At 49.9% G+C, this 18,642-nt stretch overlaps 3 protein-coding genes across 5 annotated transcripts in view; 1 reads left to right on the top strand and 2 right to left on the bottom strand.

The window, feature by feature from the left end:
* Positions 1 to 18,642, top strand: part of LOC126540226 (chymotrypsin-like protease CTRL-1) — a 139,154-nt gene that overhangs the window by 55,153 nt on the left and 65,359 nt on the right. The gene's annotated exons all lie outside the window — the stretch shown is intronic.
* LOC129387169 (uncharacterized) lies at positions 931 to 2,661 on the bottom strand. Its single transcript, XM_055075893.2, has one exon. It carries the CDS (start codon positions 2,637 to 2,639, stop codon positions 1,020 to 1,022), a length of 1,620 nt encoding a protein of 539 aa, XP_054931868.1. The 5' UTR covers positions 2,640 to 2,661; the 3' UTR covers positions 931 to 1,019.
* On the bottom strand, positions 3,516 to 6,654 carry LOC126540139 (uncharacterized). The gene has a single exon (XM_050186925.2). The coding sequence runs from the start codon at positions 6,388 to 6,390 to the stop codon at positions 4,567 to 4,569; it is 1,824 nt and encodes a 607-aa protein (XP_050042882.1). The 5' UTR covers positions 6,391 to 6,654; the 3' UTR covers positions 3,516 to 4,566.

Here is an 18,642-nt window from a genome sequence, read left to right as displayed (position 1 = left end):
TCACAGCGGTTACGACGTGCGGATTTTTGTCTTTTCGTCTCAGCCACGTTTGCTTTGGTTAACATTAGGTTCGGTTAATGTTAGGTTAGGTAAGAGGCGTTAGGGTTACGCGACGTATTCTCATAGCGGCTGCAGGGGCGTCGAGCGTCACCTGCCACCTTTCAGCCACTTGTGTTCAAACGCGGTTCCTAAGGCGTTCTAACTTCTAGATTTTCAATATCTGCGGCCGGGCCTCTACTATGGTCCCCACTGCTTCCTCCCACGGAATCATCTGGGATCTTATTTCCAAGGTACATCTCCGAATGGTGCGAGAAAACTATGGTCCGGCACGACTGACTTAGAACGAACGCCGCAGGTGTGAGACAGTCTGTCCGACACAGCGGTCGCCAAATGGGTCGTCAGTGGACGCTGCTTCACCTATTTCACCTTGCCGCCAGCCAGCGTCCGAGCGTAAACAAACTTAGCACACTCGAGCCCACTCCGTAACGCCGGCACGCCTAGGGACAAACGCTTGCCACACGCGCTGAGAAGCCTCCTCCGTAGTGCCTAGGCAGAGTCGTATATTCAAGGAGAAAGGGGCCCCGGCGACCGCACGCCAAGTTTCATCCTAGACGCCAGCGCTCGTTTCTCCCCTGGCGGAACGATTTCATCTCCAACGGGTGTAGGTTTCCGCCGCCGCTTCCCTTAGCGGTCGCGCCCGCGTTCAGTTCGCGCTGCGCGCGAAACGTCTCTTGTTTGCGAGGGCGCCTCTTCGGATGACCGGAAATTATTATTGTGTTAACTGTCACGACAGCAATGTAAACACGAAATGGTTGATGCCACCAGTGAAATTCTGCCGGTTCACAAAAAAATTGGTACGAAAAAAGCAGACGACACACATGGATTACTGCGGTGCGCCGAGCGAAGTAAACAACTGGCAAACGACTGACTGAAAAACTTTATTGTTTGAAGTATTTACAGGGAGCGTGTGGAGCAGTCCTTAAGGGGCCGTTCCTTATACAGACTAGGTGGGCACCTCATTACAGGAACCCATTGGCTGTAGCCGCGGCTTGGGCACGGCCGACCAGGGCCTTCTGGCTCGCCAGGTCGGAGCAGCCGAGCAGGGCCGCCTCCCAGTCCTCCCGGGTAGGGTTGGGTATAGGGGGAAGGTGAGGGGTTGATTGGCACGCCCACACCATGTGGAAAATGTCCGAAGATTTTTCCTCACAGTGCGGGCACTCTCCTGAGCACGCAGGGTCGAAATGTTTTTGGATTGCCGGGCACAACAGTGTTTTAGTATAGAGGCGAAGGAGTAAACGCTCCTCCGCCTTCGTGAGGCCCTTACAGGGCTTAGGAAAGATTGCATGGCCGTATTGGTAGTGTTGGTTGATTTCCTTGAAGGTAAATACCGGATTGGGGTCGGAGTCCGCAGCGACGGGAGGCGAAGGCGATGCCCGGAGAGTGAGCGCGCGGGCAGCGGCGTCGGCCGCTTCGTTGCCCTCGAGACCCTCGTGCGCGGGAGTCCATACTATCGTGCGGGGCGCGGGGACCCCGAGATAATTGCTGCCTTGAAGTAAGCGGTACGCCAAATAGGGAATAAAGCCCCTTTGAATGTTCCTGCAGGCCCCTCGTGAGTCGCTAATAATGACCCGCGAGTCCTGATCTGCGGCGGCGAGCGCGATGGCCACCTCTTCCGCATGTGTTATGTCTTGTGCTTTGAACGTAAGCCCGTTCACCGCGGTGTTTTGGTGGACGACTGCGGCCGTAAACCAACCCCCATGGTGTGGGCCGGAGGCGTCTACGTAGAATACTCCGTGCTTGTTCCCATAGTGACGTGCCAACGCTTCCGCGCGCGCGAGGCGCCGGCCACTATGGTCGTCTCGTGTCATGTTGGCCGGAAGAGGGCGCACGTGCAGGGCGTATCTCCAGATTTCCGGGATGCGCACGCGCTCTTCCGTCAGTGTTGGATGGTGGATGTGTAGTCGGGCAAGAAGGCGGCGACCCGACGACGTCTTTGAGAGTCTTGTGTAGTGGTTTGTCAAGTGTGCTTCTCGGAGTTCCGCGAAGGTGTTGACCATTCCCAGGCCGAGGAGGCGCTGGTTGGATGTGTTGATCGGGAGGTCGAGAGCACGCTTGTAAATTTTACGGAGAATCACCTCGAGGGCGTTCTCGTCAAACCTGCGAAGGTGGAGGTAAGGAGTCGAGTACAACACTCGACTGGTTACGAATGCATGCGCCAGCCGCAAAGCGTCTTTGCACCGTAACCCCCCGCGTTTATTGGAAACCCGGCGAACCATGCGGCCCACCTGGTCCCCCACCTTGCGCAGTTTGGCCAGTGTTGTGTCGACTCGGCGGTGTTTATGAATAAAGAGACCCAGTACTCTGATCTGATCGTATTCTGTGATGGGTCCATTTGGTAGGGACAGTTCGATTTTGGTAGTGCACTTCGGCGAGGGGCGAATGTGCACAAATTGCGATTTGGCCGGGGAGCATTGAAGGCCGCAGCGGCGGGCGTAGGCATCCACGATCTCCGCCGCTTGCTGCAGGTTGGCTTCAATGTCTCCTACCGATCCATGTTTAGCCCAGATGGTGATGTCGTCGGCATACAGCGCGTGCTGTATGCCTTCTACATTCTCCAGCTGAGCCGGGAGTTTCAGCATTGCCAAATTGAATAGTAGGGGTGAGAGGACCGCGCCCTGCGGGGTACCTCTGGTGCCTAATTGGTAGGGGCCATGTTCTTCATCTTGTATACGGATGTACGATTGCCGGTCGGAGAGAAATTGTTTAACGTATTGAAACGTGTTGTGTCCACAGTTGGTTTGGGAGAGGTGTGTCAGAATTATGTCGTGTGTGACATTGTCGAAAGCCCCCTTCAAATCGAGGGCGAGTACTGCCTTGTCATTGAGGGGGTATTCGACGGGATTTAGAATTTCGCGGTCTAGTTGAAGCAGAACATCTTGCGCGGACCGGTGCGGGCGGAACCCGAACATGGTGTCTGCGAAAACGTTTTGGTTTTCCAGAAACTCGGACAGCCTATCTCGCACCATAGTCTCCATCAGCTTTCCCGCACAAGACGTGAGGGAGATTGGGCGGAGGTTGTCCGTGGTTATGGCTTTGCCGGCTTTCGGAATGAAAGTGACCAGGGCGGTCTTCCATTCGATTGGGAGGATTGCCTCACCGAGCCAGATTGAGTTTATGTATGCGAGGAGCGCCTCGTAGGCGGGGTCGGGAAGGTTGGCAAGTAGTTTCACTGTTATTTTGTCTCTTCCCGGCGCCGTTCCTCGCTTCATTTTAGTGAGCGCCGCCTTCAGGTCGTGGAGCTGGAACGGTTGGTCCAGCTCCGCGTTCTCGGAACCTGCATACGAGTACGCTGGCCCTCGGGGGTCCTGTTGTATACAAAGGTACTGATCGCGTAGTTTGCATGCTAATTTTGAGATGTCTCCGTCGAAGCTATGGATAGCCCGTTGGAGATGTTTTTGTGTCTCGGCTCTGCTTTGAGTCGGATCGATCAAGGCGCGAAAGAGACGCCAGGTGCTCCGGCTAGACATTTGTCTAGCGGCCGTGTTGCATCGGTCCACCCAATTCGAGTCGGCGAGCTGGGCCGCGTACTCTGCTGCTCGTTGGGTGAGCTCGGCGATGCGAATTTTGAGCCTCCGATTGTGTTTTTGGCGGCGCCACCTACGGACGAGGCTGTGCCGCGCCTCCCATAGGTGCAGGAGGTGGTTGTCGACCTCCGGCGTGGCCTCCGATAGTTGAACTTGTGTTTCCGCCGAACGAAGGTGTGCAACCAATTCTTGTGACCACGCGTGGTAACCTTGTTCGTGGATAGGGGCCGAATTAGTGTAGTTTTGCCGGAACTTGGTCCAGTCGGGTAGGCGGGCTTGGGCGTGGGATCTTGCCAATGGTTTGCTTCTGACGGTTGTGTTGAGTATGCAGTGGTCACTGCCGAGGGTTTCCTCGGTGTTGGCCCATTCTGCGTGTCTAATGTTTTTGGTGAAGGTAAGGTCCGGACACGTGTCCCGAGTCACGGAGTTACCCACCCGCGTTGGATGTGCAGGGTCGGTGTGAAGAGTCAGGCCCAGCGTGGACGCAAGTTCCGCTAGCTTGCGCCCGCGCTTTTCTTCACGCATGTACCCCCAGAGTGTGCTGTGAGCGTTGAAATCGCCCACGATCACCAGGGGGTCCCTGCCCGCAGCCTTCAGGGCGCGACTGAAGAGAGCTGCGAAAGTTACATTTTTGAGCTTGGGAGAACAATAGATGTTGAGTATATGTAATGGTGCGTTTTGTTTCTTAAGCGGAAGAAGGGTGACCATCACATAGGAATAATCAGTATTGAGTTCCAAATCAACCTGGTTGGCTGTATAATTTTTGTGCACGCAGATACAGGAAGAGGGGTCCTGCTGGAACGTGGTATAATTTGTAAGGGTGGCGCCGCTCCCTGGCTCCTGGAGGGCAACCACCGCGGGGAGTGAAGCGAATGTTGACAGGAAAAGCCGGAGGTCCGCCCGCTTGGCGCGGGAGCGGAATCCCCGGCAGTTCCATTGGGTAATTTGGATGGGGGTGGCCGAATTGGTACGGAGAGAACGCTTAATTTGAGGGCTGTCCGCCATGGTCATTGAAGGGAAAGACCGATTGCAGGGACGCTGCTCCGGAGCCAGCACTCGCGGGGAGGGGAGCATCCTCCAGTCCGGAGAGCGAGCAGCTGTCATTGTCTTCTACTTCAATTTCAATGGTGCGTCGCGACGTTTTCGGACAGCGGCCAGACACGTCTTTTATAAGACCGCCGGTTCGTCGGACGCCACGCGAGGATTGAGCGATGTGCTGTGCGACGATTGTCGGAATGCTTTCAGTTATTTTGGCGATGGCGGAGGTGATTGCCGCGGAAATTTGACTTTCTAGGGTGTTGAAACGCGCATCTATGCGGGCCTCTAGACGGGCCTCAAGTGCAGCTTCCACGCTCAGTGCTGCATTCGGTGCCGCGGGCTCACTCTCCATAGCCTCAGTTGCGGGGGTAGAGGGGGGAGTGGTAGGCTGTTTTGACTGCGATTCCAGGAGCGTAATTTTTTTGAGCAGCATCTCAATTTGGCCCTCGAGAGCTGCAATCTTGGCTTGCTCGGCACTGCGTGCCGCAGGGGGGGAGGAGGTAGGGGAAGAGGAGGCAGCCCTGCCCGTACCGCTCACCTGCGTTCCGTGTTTCACGGCGTTGGCCCAGGCCCTGGCCTCGCCTCGTGGTGGCGACGTCGACAGTTTTCCAGTGTCGCCGTGTGGTGGCGGCTGCGTCGGCGGTCGCTTGCCGGCTCCTCCGGTAGAGCTTCTCGGTGCCGGCTTCTCGGTGTTGCTGTCCTCCCGGCTCGGTGACTCACCGGGGAGGCCAAGATGGCGGCTCTTGTTCTTGGCCGCCATTTTCCTCTTTGTCCCGCCCTTCGGGGCGGCCATCTTGTGTGTGCGGAATTTTGCCGCACACTCACGTGAGTTTGTGGCGTGTCCACCGCCACAAACAGAGCACCGTGGAACACACTCGTGAGGGGCCCGCACCCCCTCCACAAGCGGGGCTTGTTGCCCGCAGAGTCCGCACGTGTTCTGCTGCGTGTTGGGACAAGCATCCGCTCGGTGGCCGACAGCCCCACACAGGCCGCAGGCCGGGATTGTCCGGTAGTAGGTTTGCACTGGGATGAGCATGTTCTCATAGTGCACAAAACGCGGTTTCTCCCTCCCGGCGAAGGTTACCCGAGCTTTGTTAGAGGAGCCGAATTTCCTCACCTCGACAATGGTGCCTGCTCTCCATTGCACCTGCTCTCGAAGCGATTCAGTGGTGTCAGAGTTGCTGACGACGATGACGCCGTGGCAGATATCGCCTCCGTCTTGCCTAAGGTATCCGTGGAGCGGAATCGGCCCACGGTCGGTGTTGATTGAGAAGTCCCCGAGGAGCCGATCTGCCGCTGCCGGGTTCGGGGTGTGGATCAATATCAGGTTTTGTTCACGGGACGGCAGAACCGTAACAGACCTTGCCACCTCAGGCCCGAGGTAGGCCGTAATGGCGGCACCGTAGCGGTTCTCCGAAAAGGCTTGGTGCAGCGACACATGCTCGCGTGGCTTGAGCACGACCACGAAGTCATCAGGGCCCGGTTTTGGAAATGGCCGAGGCTTCCATTTGGTAAGGACCTTGCGTTTGCTTCCCGCAGCGCGCGAAGCGGGAGGCTGCGTCTTGCCGGCCGGTGTGCCGGAGACTGGGGCGGCGATGGACGCCGCCGTCTTGGCTTGAACGAGCGAGCGACGCGCGACCGCTTCATTGAGAGATTGGTGCCGAAATGTCGGAATAGGAGCGGAGTTTTGATCTTCTGATGTTGAAACCGTCGTCCAGGCCATGGCGTCGGGATCGTAACCCCTCAGGAATGACGTGGGAGCCGCCATTTTACCTCGGGAGGCCGGTTCCACGCCGCCGGGAGTCGGCGTCGCCGTATGGCCTAACGGCGTCGCCCACGTAGGCGGGTGTAATTCGGTCGTAAAATCTTCAAAAGTGGTCCCACCTGGTGAACATTAGTATCCACGTGGTCCAGAAGGTTTGCTGCGTCGATTGACGTCGGTCTTGCTGGGGTGCAGAGGATTGAGCCGTGACTCCAGCCGAAAATCGACGGAGCCGACACACCACACGTCTTACGCCGTCGCGCGCTAGCAGCGTCCTCTGGCAAACGAAGCGTGCTCGTTCATTGATCACTCCTGAGTGTATGACGGTTTTTATATGTAACCCACATGAATTTAATAATTACTCGGTACATAATCCTTTTATTCATTTAAAAAACTTTTGTTCGACGAGCGCTTGTCCTGTCTTCTTTCTCGTGTTTCGTTTATGTGTGCGCTGCCCAAGAATGGAAACCACTTCTGTTGTATGCGCTAGCAGTGGCCGAAGTTCACGCATGCCGAGAAATTGAATATGTGCACGATGCATTGAACATGACCAGAGTTCATTCCCGCTTCACCACTGCATCGATCGATCGAGTTACTGGACGATACGCGGCCCGCGTCTTGGTCGCGCCGGCATTGCTGAAGCAGGAATGATTACTAATACTTTCAACTTCCGTATCTTGAGCAAAAATGGCCAAGCTATTTACATTGCTGCCTCTATTCTATATTGTAGGAGACGTACTAGTTAAAGTTGTGTGCGCATGTCGTACTTGTGCTATGCAGCGATATATTTTGTTTATTTCCGCACAGTGTCGATGGAAGACCGTTGTCGCCATCAGAGACAACACGGATTTGTAGCAAACATATTGTGAGAAACTGCAAAAATGACTTTAGCTCGTATGTGCCGTATGTATGTGCCGCATCGTATGTGCTGACGATTTTTCCGGCGGTACATACGATGTCGTTTCCAATCACCTGCTCAGCGTCACTTACATGGTTAAGCAGACGCTGCCCTTTCGCCGCATTGCAGCCATAAAAATAATCGTCAAGCCTACCGATCTTCTTAAAGGCAAATAGAAGCGTGTACAGTCTGTTTCACACTTAGGGGAAAACTGGGAACGTATTACATCGCGATGCGGCAAGCAATGCAGTCGTGCGGTGGCAGCAGCTCGAGCAGGCGCAGACGCTCGAGGGGCGAAGTCGTGATCTGCGTCGTCTGCTACGGCGGCGCGCGCTGGCCGCATTGTCGGGAAGCGTGCTACTGTCAGGGGCAGTGTACGTATATTTTCACTGTGTGTGCTACCGTAATAAGCAGCGACAAGACGCACCAAGATGTGCGCGCAATGTGTTCAGTCTTTGTTTGACTCGAAAGGAAAACAAAGCTCTCAACAATGATAACTATGGGAGTCGAACACGATGAAACAAACGGATATGAATAAATGAATGTTTTAGGTTCAGACAATGAGCTGGAAATGGTTTCTCTCGACGATCATTCGCTACACCAGACAGACTCTGCCCGCCGGCGGGGAATTGGACACGTCACGCTCGGAACTTCAGTTAGTATCTCGTCACGTCCCCAGCGGCAGCGATGACAGCGCTCATCCTGGTAGGCAGTGAAGTGCAGAATGACTTGATTAGGGATGTGTTAATTCGCAGCACGCCTCAGTCACTGACGATGGTGGATCGAAGCCTATCCTCGGGCGACTGATAGAGGGGACGGTGCGCCAGCGATACTTTCAACGAGCCCCAGACATTTAAATGATGTTGGCGCCCGGGGATTGAGGCGGCCACTCCAAGAGAGTGACTGCGCGCTCTTCTAGCAGCTGTTGCACCACACGCGCAGTGTGGATCGGCGACCTATCGCGTTAGAATATATAGTCGCCTTCCAGAAACGGGCCGTCAAGAATATATGGAATCAGTACGTCGTGTATGACTGCCCTGCAGCGATGAACTTACCTTCGAGGCGTATCAGTTGGCGTCGCACAACGCATAGTAAAGAATACCGGCTCATTTCACGCCGTAGCGATGAGATCGGCGCCCTGCAACTGATAGTAGAACGTTTCCCGACAATGCGGCCAGCGCGCGCCGCCGTAGCAGACGACGCCGTTCAAGATACCGCCCCTCGAGCACCTGCGCGAGCTGCTGCCGCCGCCTGACTCAAGCGCTCGCCGCATCGCGATGCAATGCGCTGCGAGTTTTCCCCTAAATGTGAAACAGACTGTACACCACCCTTCGAACGAAATCTCCACGCGCACACACGTAGGCACACACCGCGCGCGGCGCGAAACGTGCCAAAACACGCGCAGTGCAGGAGGCAATCAAGGCGGCACGAACGAGAGATTGGAGAGGGGTACCACCCGCTAATAGAATTTTGCTTCGCATGCGGCGCTCTCAACGCCGGCGCAGCAGCGCCGCTCTCGGTGCCGTTCTTGTCTCACCAATGGCTGCCCATCCCTCAAATGAACGTCTCGGCGCATAGAGCGTTTGGGCGGGTTCACGTGATACCAGTTTCCTGCTCGCACGTCACTGCCGCTCTCACTGGCCTCCGCAGCTACTTTCATTCCCTACCCCCTGTGCAGCGCGGTTTAGGTGTCCTCTGCTGAGAGACAGTTACTGCGCTGCACTTTACCCCAACCTTTCCTTCCCATCAACAAGAATCTCCTCTCTCTCTCCGCAGTTTGCGGTTCGCGTCTTGTGATCTCCAGTTTCGCGTTCGCTCTTTCATCTTTCGATGTACTCGTTCGCTCGGTTAGGCCGCCCACGCCAACGCTAGCCGAAGGAACGGGCGCCTAAGAGCTGCACTCTCAAGTTTACATGTACGCGCGCAATACTCGCTTTAGGATTGGGAACTCCTGTGTACTTACCGTTCTATAGTAATTTATTACATTTCCTTCATGGTACTTGTACTTCACGATGTGGTTTGGCTACAGTGCAATCCCTCTAATTGTAAGGTACTTGGCAGTGCTTCCATATCGCAGTTAACTATATAATAGAACATTTGTAGTTCCTCTTGCCGGTCATCAAAATCAGGGAATCGCTCGCAAGGTTATTTGTACAGATCGTGGTTGTACAGATCGTGGATTTTTGTTGCAAGAGACGGAAGCAAACTATGTATTATTCTCCGCAACATTCCTCGAGCAGCTGCATAAATGCTGCCATTTGATTATTTTAAAGCTGCTTCTAAGGGGCTTCAGCTTTCCCGCCGTGATTGCTCAATGGTCATGGTGTTGGCCTGCTAAGCGCAAGGTCGCGGGATTGAATCCCGGCCAAGGCTGCCGCAATTCGATGGGGGAAAAAACACCCGTGTACTTATATAGATTTAGGTGTACGTTAAAGAACCCCAGGTGGTCGAAATTTTCGGAGTCCTCCACTAAGGCGTGCCTCATAATCCGGAGGGGGTTTTGGCACGAAACACCTTATAATATTTTTTTTTACTTTTCCCTAGCCTTTTGTGTTGATATGCATGTCACTAATGAGATGTTCGTATGCTTGCAGCTTCACATTCAGCTTATTCATGAGATAAGTTAACTAGATGCGAGCGGCCAAATTACATAATAGCCACTCGTAAGGGGACCGTAGTGGCATGGGGAGAACCTTCTGTGCCACGAACGCTTTATTTCTTTTATAAAGGTTGAAGAACCGAGACACAGCTTTTCCGAACATAAGCCACGGAACTACAGTGCGATACGTACCGTCTATGAATTCAGATTCTACCGCCTTCAGAAGGTGACACACTTTGCAAGGGTTCAAGCCATGCGACTTCGTAATATTAACCACTTCAACAAATGGTTTCAGAACACAGGACATGGCCACGTATTCCCCACAGATAACTTGGACGTGAATCATGCACTTTGAAAATATTAGCTTTGAAAATACGCCAAATTCAGCGACCTGAAATGAAATGAATTTTTTTTATTTGCCATCCTGTGCATTTACAGATGGAGGGACTGTAGGTAAAAAGCTGTCCTTCAACAGCTTGACGTGTCTACAATCCCTGTTTCTGCAGGGCGGCAGCACAACATATGCGCACATACATATACATACATATATATAGCTGTATACATAACTTCAGTGACATGTTTCTCACTCACACTTTGCTTCATGTCAACAAAGAAATGCGAAAACACAGATACATAACACTACCACATATTACATCGAAACCGTATACATGAGTTTCAGTTCCTTGGATAATGACGTAAAAAGATCAAATCGGGCCGAAATATAGTAATTTAACAGTGTTGGTATTGTGTATTTAAGGCATTGTTTCCCATAGTTTGAACGTGGTGTTGGTACTAACCAATCCTCAAAGTATCTTGTAAGGTAACTTGTCAATTTTCTCTGAAGTTGGGCTAGAGCACGGAGGTTGCTGATATTTCGATGGATTTCCAGCTTATATACATGACTCAGACGATATCTGAAGAGATTGTGAGCTGGGATCACACCAGAATTATTAAAGAAAGTTATTGTCGATGCTGTGTAGGAAGCGTTATATGCGTGGCGGAGATACTTCTTTTGTAACAGCTGAATATGTTCTAGATTAGTGGATGTTGTATTACCCCGTACTAATTGGCAATAGTTTAAATGTGATTGGAAAAGTGAATTGTACAGCAAGAGTTTAATACGTGTGGAAAGAATGTATCTCATACGGCCTACTACACCAGTTATTCTACTTATTTTGCTTAGAACGTGTTTGACGTGATTGTCCCAAGGCATGTTCGCTGAAAAGAAGACACTCAGACACTTGAAATTTTCGACTATATAAATATTCCTTGAGTTTAATACAATGTCTTGATGGGGAGGTATTTGCTTCTTTTTCGGTCTGACTATAACTTCTTTTGTTTTGTTCGCATTTATCTTCATTAAATTCACTCTCGACCTTTCCTCTAAGGATTTCATTGCATTGTTGCATTGTTCTATAAGAACATGAATATTATTACCAGTGAAGAAAATAATCGTGTCGTCCGCGTAGATAATAAACCTTGCCTGAGAGTTAGTATTCACGATATCATTCAAATATATATTAAAAAGCAAAGGCCCTGAAATACTTCCCTGTGGCACTCCACAATGGACAGCTCTAGCAAAGAAGTAAAGGTGTCGATTTTCACAATTTATGTTCTGTGAGATAAGAAGGATTTGACAAGAGATAGTGCCTGTCCTCGTATTCCATAGTAGTTTAATTTCTCCAATAAAAAGTTATGATCAACTCAATCAAACGCCTTGGAAAAGTCTACGAAAATACCAACAACTATAGCTTTGTTTTCAAACTCTGTTAATATATATTCTTTTTGCTCTACTAATGCTAACTCGACTGACTTTTCCTTACGAAAACGAAACTGGCGTGGTGTTAAGAGGTTATGCTTTTCAATAAAATTTGTCATTCTCGAATGCAAAATTTTTTCAAACACCTTTGAAAAGATTGGTAAAATAGATACCGGTCTGTAATTTCCCAAATCATTACGATCTCCCTTTTTATATAAAACGGTTACTTTCGCAGACTGCATCTTCACGGGAAAAATTGACGATTCCAAACACATGTTAAAATATGGGTTAGTATTGAGGCAATGATGTCAACTACATGTTTAATTGGGCACACTAGAAAACCGTCAATGTCACAACTACTGCTATTGTTTAAGGTTTTTATAACTGACACAACTTCATTCGGTGTGACGGGCTGAAGGTATATTGTGTTCTCATTATTAGTGCAAATATATTTACTAGCATGACAGGTCGTAGCGTGAGTACTAGCCATATCTGTGAAAAAAAAATATTAAATGCATCAGCTAGTTCATTACCTGATATTTCTTCACCATTAATTTGTAACTGCAATAATGGCTTGTGGCAATCACTACGATTCAAAAGTCGGTTCAACCTCGACCATAGTAGACTGTGTTTATGGCTTTCGATGCCCAGAAAAGATGAGTAGTAGGCTGTGCGTGCATGCCGTAACTTCTTAGTTAACTTGTTTCGATACTTTTTAAATATGGCAAGGTCATCTGTTGATCGCGTGTGGAGGAAATGTTGGTATAGCTTGTCCCTCATTTTCATTTCATCGCGTAAATCAGGTGTAATCCATGGTTTCCTGGTTTTTCTACTTTTCCTGCGTGTCCTGGAAGGAAAGCTGCGGTGGTATAGGCGGGACAATACATCAATGAATATATTGTAAGCGTCATTGGCATCTGTTAGGTTAGTTATCACATCCCAATCTACTGTCAAAAGGGTATCACAAAAAGATTTCAGAGTTGTGTCTGTAATTATTGGTATGACAGTGGCTGGAACTTTTTTCCTCTTAATCCGCTTATTTCAGAACACACAAACACCGGCAAATGGTCACTGATAGAACAAGATAAGACTCCGGATTTAATGTTTGACTGTAAGGAATTAGTTATAAATAAATCCAGAGTTGACTGGCCTTGAGGCGTAACCCTAGTAGGCGTGGTGATTAAGTTGACAAAACCGTTTGATAATATAACGATGTTGAAAGAATTCGATGACTGACTATTCGAACCCACGTCAATGTTGAAATCTCCGCCAGCTGTTAAAGTTCTGGAATTATGATATTGAACCACATATGCAAGAAATTCAACATAGAACTTTATAAACGCCGGTATATCACCAGTCGGTGGTCGATAGCACACAGAAAATACATGATTACCAGTGCATAGTGACAATATTTCATAGTCAGGTGAAATCACAGTATAAGAATCAAGGATTTGACATTCAACGTCATCTGCAATCAGCAACGCTACTCCACCCCCTCGAGAGTGTGACCTGTTTAAATAGTAAGTATTATAATTGGGCAACCTAAATATATTACTTTGAGAAGTGCTCCATGTTTCGGTTAGCATGATAACCGAAAATTGAAAGGAAAATGCGGTAATCAGCTCCTCCAAGCCCGACATTTTGTTTCTCACAGCTAGAGATACCTCAAAGGTATCTGTATGTTTGTACCTAATCGTTTTCTCGCCTACCTCGGTCATTGGGTCACGGAGTATATACCAATGTGTACATACTTGCCGCTCTTCAACGAACATTTTTCCCGTCGACATGGCTGAGTGTAGATGCATCACTGGATAGGCACCGTTATTCGAAGAAACTCTGTGACGCTGACATAGAGCACGGGGTATCTGCCACTCGGTCTGTGCTGGTCTCCAGTAAATATGTGCCAGTGTTCAATGCACGTCTTTGACGCCAACTTGAGTATCTGTGTGTATGCTACTCCGAATGTGCCGCTCTACAATGACTAAATTATCCCTCGAATTTCTGTGATGCTGAGCGCAATTCAGTCCAAGTCGCAAGCGTTCCTCAAGAACAGCAACCCTATGCATCAGCAGGCTGCGCCACAAACACATTTATGTGCTGCTTTCAATGAACGCCTCTGGCGCCTACGCATTGGGGAGATGTGCCATAAACGCACTAGGTATGTGCTTCTCTGCAATGAACCTCTCGTGAACTTTGGTTACTGAGCAAGTGCCTCTGAGTGCGCGGCAAGCAAGGGAATAATTCTCGAGTTCGCCGGCACCAGCGCGGCACGCTTCTCGTCGGGGAGGCCACGCGCGAACTTATCGGCAGTGCAACTTGATCGCGGAGCGTGCCGAGAAAGGAGCGCGAGTGAGGAGCTCGGTTGCCGCGTGGCGCGTTTCTAAGCGTTCTCACGGCACGCCATGCATTTCTCGAAGGAGCCTCTGTGTTCGAGCCAACAAAAGTCATTTTTACGCAAATGGACGATGAGCCATCACTCTTTCAATAAAGCTGTACTGTACCATACCATACTACACAGAGATGGACGACCGCACCTGCATCATTGTAGAACCAGCTAGTGAACCAGGCACGTGAAGGATGCACATGCATAAATAAGCCATCCTTAGCCTTATCGCTAAGAGAGTTGGAATTTCTAGACAACGTCGGCATTAATAGTGGCTGATAATAATATATCTGTTTTATGCCACATTTTCGCATCTTTTACAGTCTGTTTTTCTATGAAATGCAGCATCAAATGATAAAATTTGAGTTGACAGCGCTTGTCGTCGTCTTTTGGGTATCCCTCTCTCCGGCTTCGCGTGCGCCTCCTTGAAGAAGGTCAGACTGGGCGTGGTGCCTTCTTCTATGGAGTTGAGGTCTCATTAAGAAGAGTTAGCAGGGCCTATTGCGTGTGGTGGAGTAGTGCGAATATTTTGGAAGAGTTTTTTGTGCATCTCCATGATGTGTGCCGTGCCTTGAGATCGCTTGCTATTCGATGATCAAAATACTATTTGGCCGCACATTCACGACATTCCTTAGGGTACACTTTTTGTCTAGTTGACCTATAGATATTTGTGACAAAAAACTGGGAGCATACCTTGCTCTTGTCTATTTTAATTGAGAGTATGCGAGAAAGAGGCTCTTCTCCATGCTGTGGACAAGTGTTGTCCCAATATCTTTTGAAACCAGAATGGTCAGTGTCCAATCATAGCTGTACGCCGTATAGCCTGTAAGATGAGGTGGTCGGTTAGCCTCTTGGAGTAGGAGAATGTTTAGTGGACGGTGTCGAGCGGCAATGTACCGCGTGAGACAGCCCCGTTTTCGAGCAATCCCTCTACAGTTCCACTCTCATACCACTAGATTAGTCACAATTGTTCTACTATTTATTTTGCAGAATGTCCACTGTAGGGTAAGAGTCGCGTTAGGCTGGCGGATCTACCTGCTTTGTGTCGATCGTACACTTCAAGGTGTGGTAATGCGGCGATCGCAGCCTGCACTTGTGTAGAGAACATTGCCCCTGCCTCGATGCTGCGTATCTCGTTGAAAAGCCAGCACATTTGGATCATTATCGGTTTACTTTATGTTTTTGGCGCTGTTTCAACGTCGGCAGTGACCTGTTCAGCTATCTTGACCTCTATATTTGTTTTCACTTTTTTCATCTCACCCTGTAGTTGCTGAAATTTCGCTGCAAGATATTGGAACGCTGTGTTGGGTATTTGCCCTTTTTCTTCGTGAATTGGAAAGGTACTGTTTCTCGCTAGTGTGAAAGGGGGTCGATTGTGTGGACTAATGGTGTGGCTGCAGGTGCGTGTGCCTCTGCTTGTGTGTAGGTGTCATCTGTAGGTTCTAGTAACCGTGAAGCTACTGCTGACGTTCAAATTGGTCTCCGAGTTTGAAGTAGGGCGTTCTTGTAGTGACTGGTTACTTTCTGAGCTCGCCATCGAACTTTAGATGCATAGTTGAGGGGGTCGGTTTGGAAGGTGCCACGTGATTGACTCAACTCTCCTGCTTGAGAACTACTCCTTTTGTTGGCGTCGGCACTAGATGCGGACCCTGAATCGGCTGCGGCCCCTGGGCTGTTGGCTTCAGTCTCTCAACATGTTGTCCGATTTGGGTTTTGGGTTTGGGCTTCGGCTTGCAATGTGAGTGCTGTCGCTTACTTACCGTCATCTACTCCTAAGCGCCTATGGTAGACCACCTCTCTGACCCCTTTGTCAGCTGCCTGTCACATTCACAAGTCAGGTCATCGGTCGTTGCCACCATAAGAGCGTCCTTGCTTGCAGTCATGATGGTTTGTTTTCCACATCTTCTGCACTTTTTTTCTTCACTGTCGTGGCAGGTGTCTGATTTGTGGCCTGTATAAAAGCATCTATAGCAAAACTTTGCCTTCTGCTTGTGGGGGATACAGTGGTATATACTTCCGCTGAAGTTCACCTAGCGAAGTACATGTGAGCCTGGGAACGTTGTGGTAGCGGTGGCTGTTTTACCCACCATGCGACCCATAATAATTTAATAGTTTGGGGCGTGGAATTCTCCAAGCAGCTCTCCAGTTTCCGTGTTTAATTCTACGCTGTCAATCGCACCTCTACACAATTTGCGGGGCGATGCCATATAGATGTGGACCGGCTATGTTTTGCCGTTCCGGGCGGTTTCGGTATTTGCGTTGGAGCTTTTCTGCTACCGGCAGGTTCTCACAGGTGGAAATAACCAGGTAGTAGTAGTATTAGTAAACGACTTTATTGGGGTCCTGAGGAGCTAGGTGGGGGCTTGCAACGTAAGTCCCTACCCAGCCGTCGGCTAGTCCCATGTCGGAACAGAGAGGCCATGCATCTCTGCTCGTTCACGGGCCCTCTGGACAGTAAGGAGCTGGACGTCTTCTTTCGGGTCTGGGATGATTTTCGTCCAGTCTTCTCCTCGGTTAAAATTCTGTAACACAGAGCACTGCCAGAGCATGTGACTGAATGAGCTAAATTCAGTGCCACAATCTGGGCACAGTGGATCAATGTCCGGGTGTAGCATGTTCAGAAAGCCCTTAGAGCAGTAGGACCCCGTTTGGAGTATATGGCGCGTGCTAGCTTGTGGCCTGTTTAGCTTATGATGTGGGAAAGGAAAACTCTGCTTATTCCCTCTGTAATGAGATGTGATTTCATGAAAAGTTACCGGAAGATCACTGTGGACGAGCTGATCCAAACACACCCGAGACAACATCCCGTCGCGGCATATGAAACCTCGCGCAAGTTCGTGGGCTATCTCATTGGGGCTCAGGTGACCCAGTAATACGTCTGGTCCCATGTGAGCAGGGAACTAGACTATGTGGTGAAAAGTGTAAGAGGGGTGTTTGCAGTTCAGAATCCTGGCGGTTTCTTTGGCTATCAATCCCGATGCGAACGCTCTAACGGCTGCTCGGGAGACCGTGTACACCGTACTGCGTTTTGCGTCAAATACTGCGACAGCTATAGCAGCCTGTTCCGCCACATCGACCAAGGAGGTCTTCAGCGAGGCTGCCGAGAGGAGTTCTCCCCTGCCAATGACTATTGCTACGGAAAACTTGTTGGCGCTGGCATGTCGCGCCGCGTCAACAAAGGTTTCCGTTCCGGATATGTTCTTTAAGAAAGTTCTAGCCCTCGCTAACCTTCGACCTTTATTGTGTTGGGGGTGGACATTTCTTGGAAAGGGTTCTACAATAAAGGAGTTCCTTGTTTGTATAACAAGTTGCGTGGTATCTCCCTGATTGAAGCTAGGACGGAGGCTTGCCGCATTCAGCAGTCTTCTACCTGCGCTGGAATTTGATAGTCTAATAATTTGTACTGATCTTCGTGCTTCTATTAACTTTGAAGTTGTGTTGTGTACTCCCAACATCATAAGTTTCTTTGTGCTAGCCGTGATTGGCACGCCAATCACCCTTTCGACACTTTGCGCATAAGCGTGTCTAACTTATCTAGTTCAGTTTTCGTCCAATTGAGGGCCGTGACTATGTAAATGACATGGCTCTTGAGGAAAGCATGGTGAGCCCTAAGGATTATATCCTCGCCTATGCCGCTTTCTTGTTGGCCACTCTCATAATTAATCCAATAATGTTCTCAGTTCTCGGGGTGAGATGGGCTATAGTCTTGGCGTTGCAGCCCTTTGAGTCTATTGAAAATCCTAGAATTTTGACAGTCTACTCTCGGGATGGTGTGCCCATCTCTGGTACGAACGCTAATGGGGATCGAGTGGGGTGAGTCCCCTAGCACCTCTTTGTACAACAGGAGTTCCGACTTTCCAGGCGAGAGTGCCAGTCCCATACCTTCCAAGAAAGCTCTGTAACATCCAGAGTCTCCTGTAGAGCTTGTTCGACCGTTGCCTCCGATCCTCAAGGACAGCAGATTGCAATATCATCAGCATATAATGCATGACCTACGTAAGATCATGCATCATCAGCATGACCTACGTTGTTGCAAGTAGGTCATGCATTATATGCTGACCTACGTAAGCATATGACCTGCGTAGCTGCAAGGCAAGTAGTGATGTAAGTAGGTAAGTAGTAAGTAGTAGTGAGAGAGAAGTACTTGCATCACAAGTAGCGATGCAAGTAGGTCATGCATTATATGCTGACCTACGTAAGCGTATGACCTACGTAGCTGCAAGGCTTTCCGGCAACTTGCGCATTGTTATAATAAACAGAAGGGGTGAGATAACTGCCCCTTGGGGAATACCCCTTTCGAGTGTGAAAGATTCCGAGACTGATTTTCTCAACTTTATGGCCGCCTTTCTGCTTTCGAGGAAGGATGCAACGGAGGAGAAGACTTTAACTCCTAAGTTCAAGGCCGCTTTCTCCTGAAGGATATAGTCATGTGCAATTGTATCGAACGCCTTGGATATACCCAGTGCGAGGACTCCTTTTACATTTTTGCTTTGAGAGTCGATTATCTGTGTTTTGAGCAGGAGCATGACATCCTGCGTTGAAAGCAAGGGCCTGAAACCAACCAAATTGTACGGGAATAGTTCGTTCCGCTCCATATGTCTCGATATCTTGTTATGCAC

This window comes from Dermacentor andersoni, chromosome 2, assembly GCF_023375885.2.
Source record: "Dermacentor andersoni chromosome 2, qqDerAnde1_hic_scaffold, whole genome shotgun sequence".
Classification (NCBI taxonomy): Eukaryota; Metazoa; Arthropoda; class Arachnida; order Ixodida; family Ixodidae; genus Dermacentor; species Dermacentor andersoni.
Note: the sequence above shows the minus strand (reverse complement) of the source record. Positions and strands in the feature narration are given on the sequence as shown.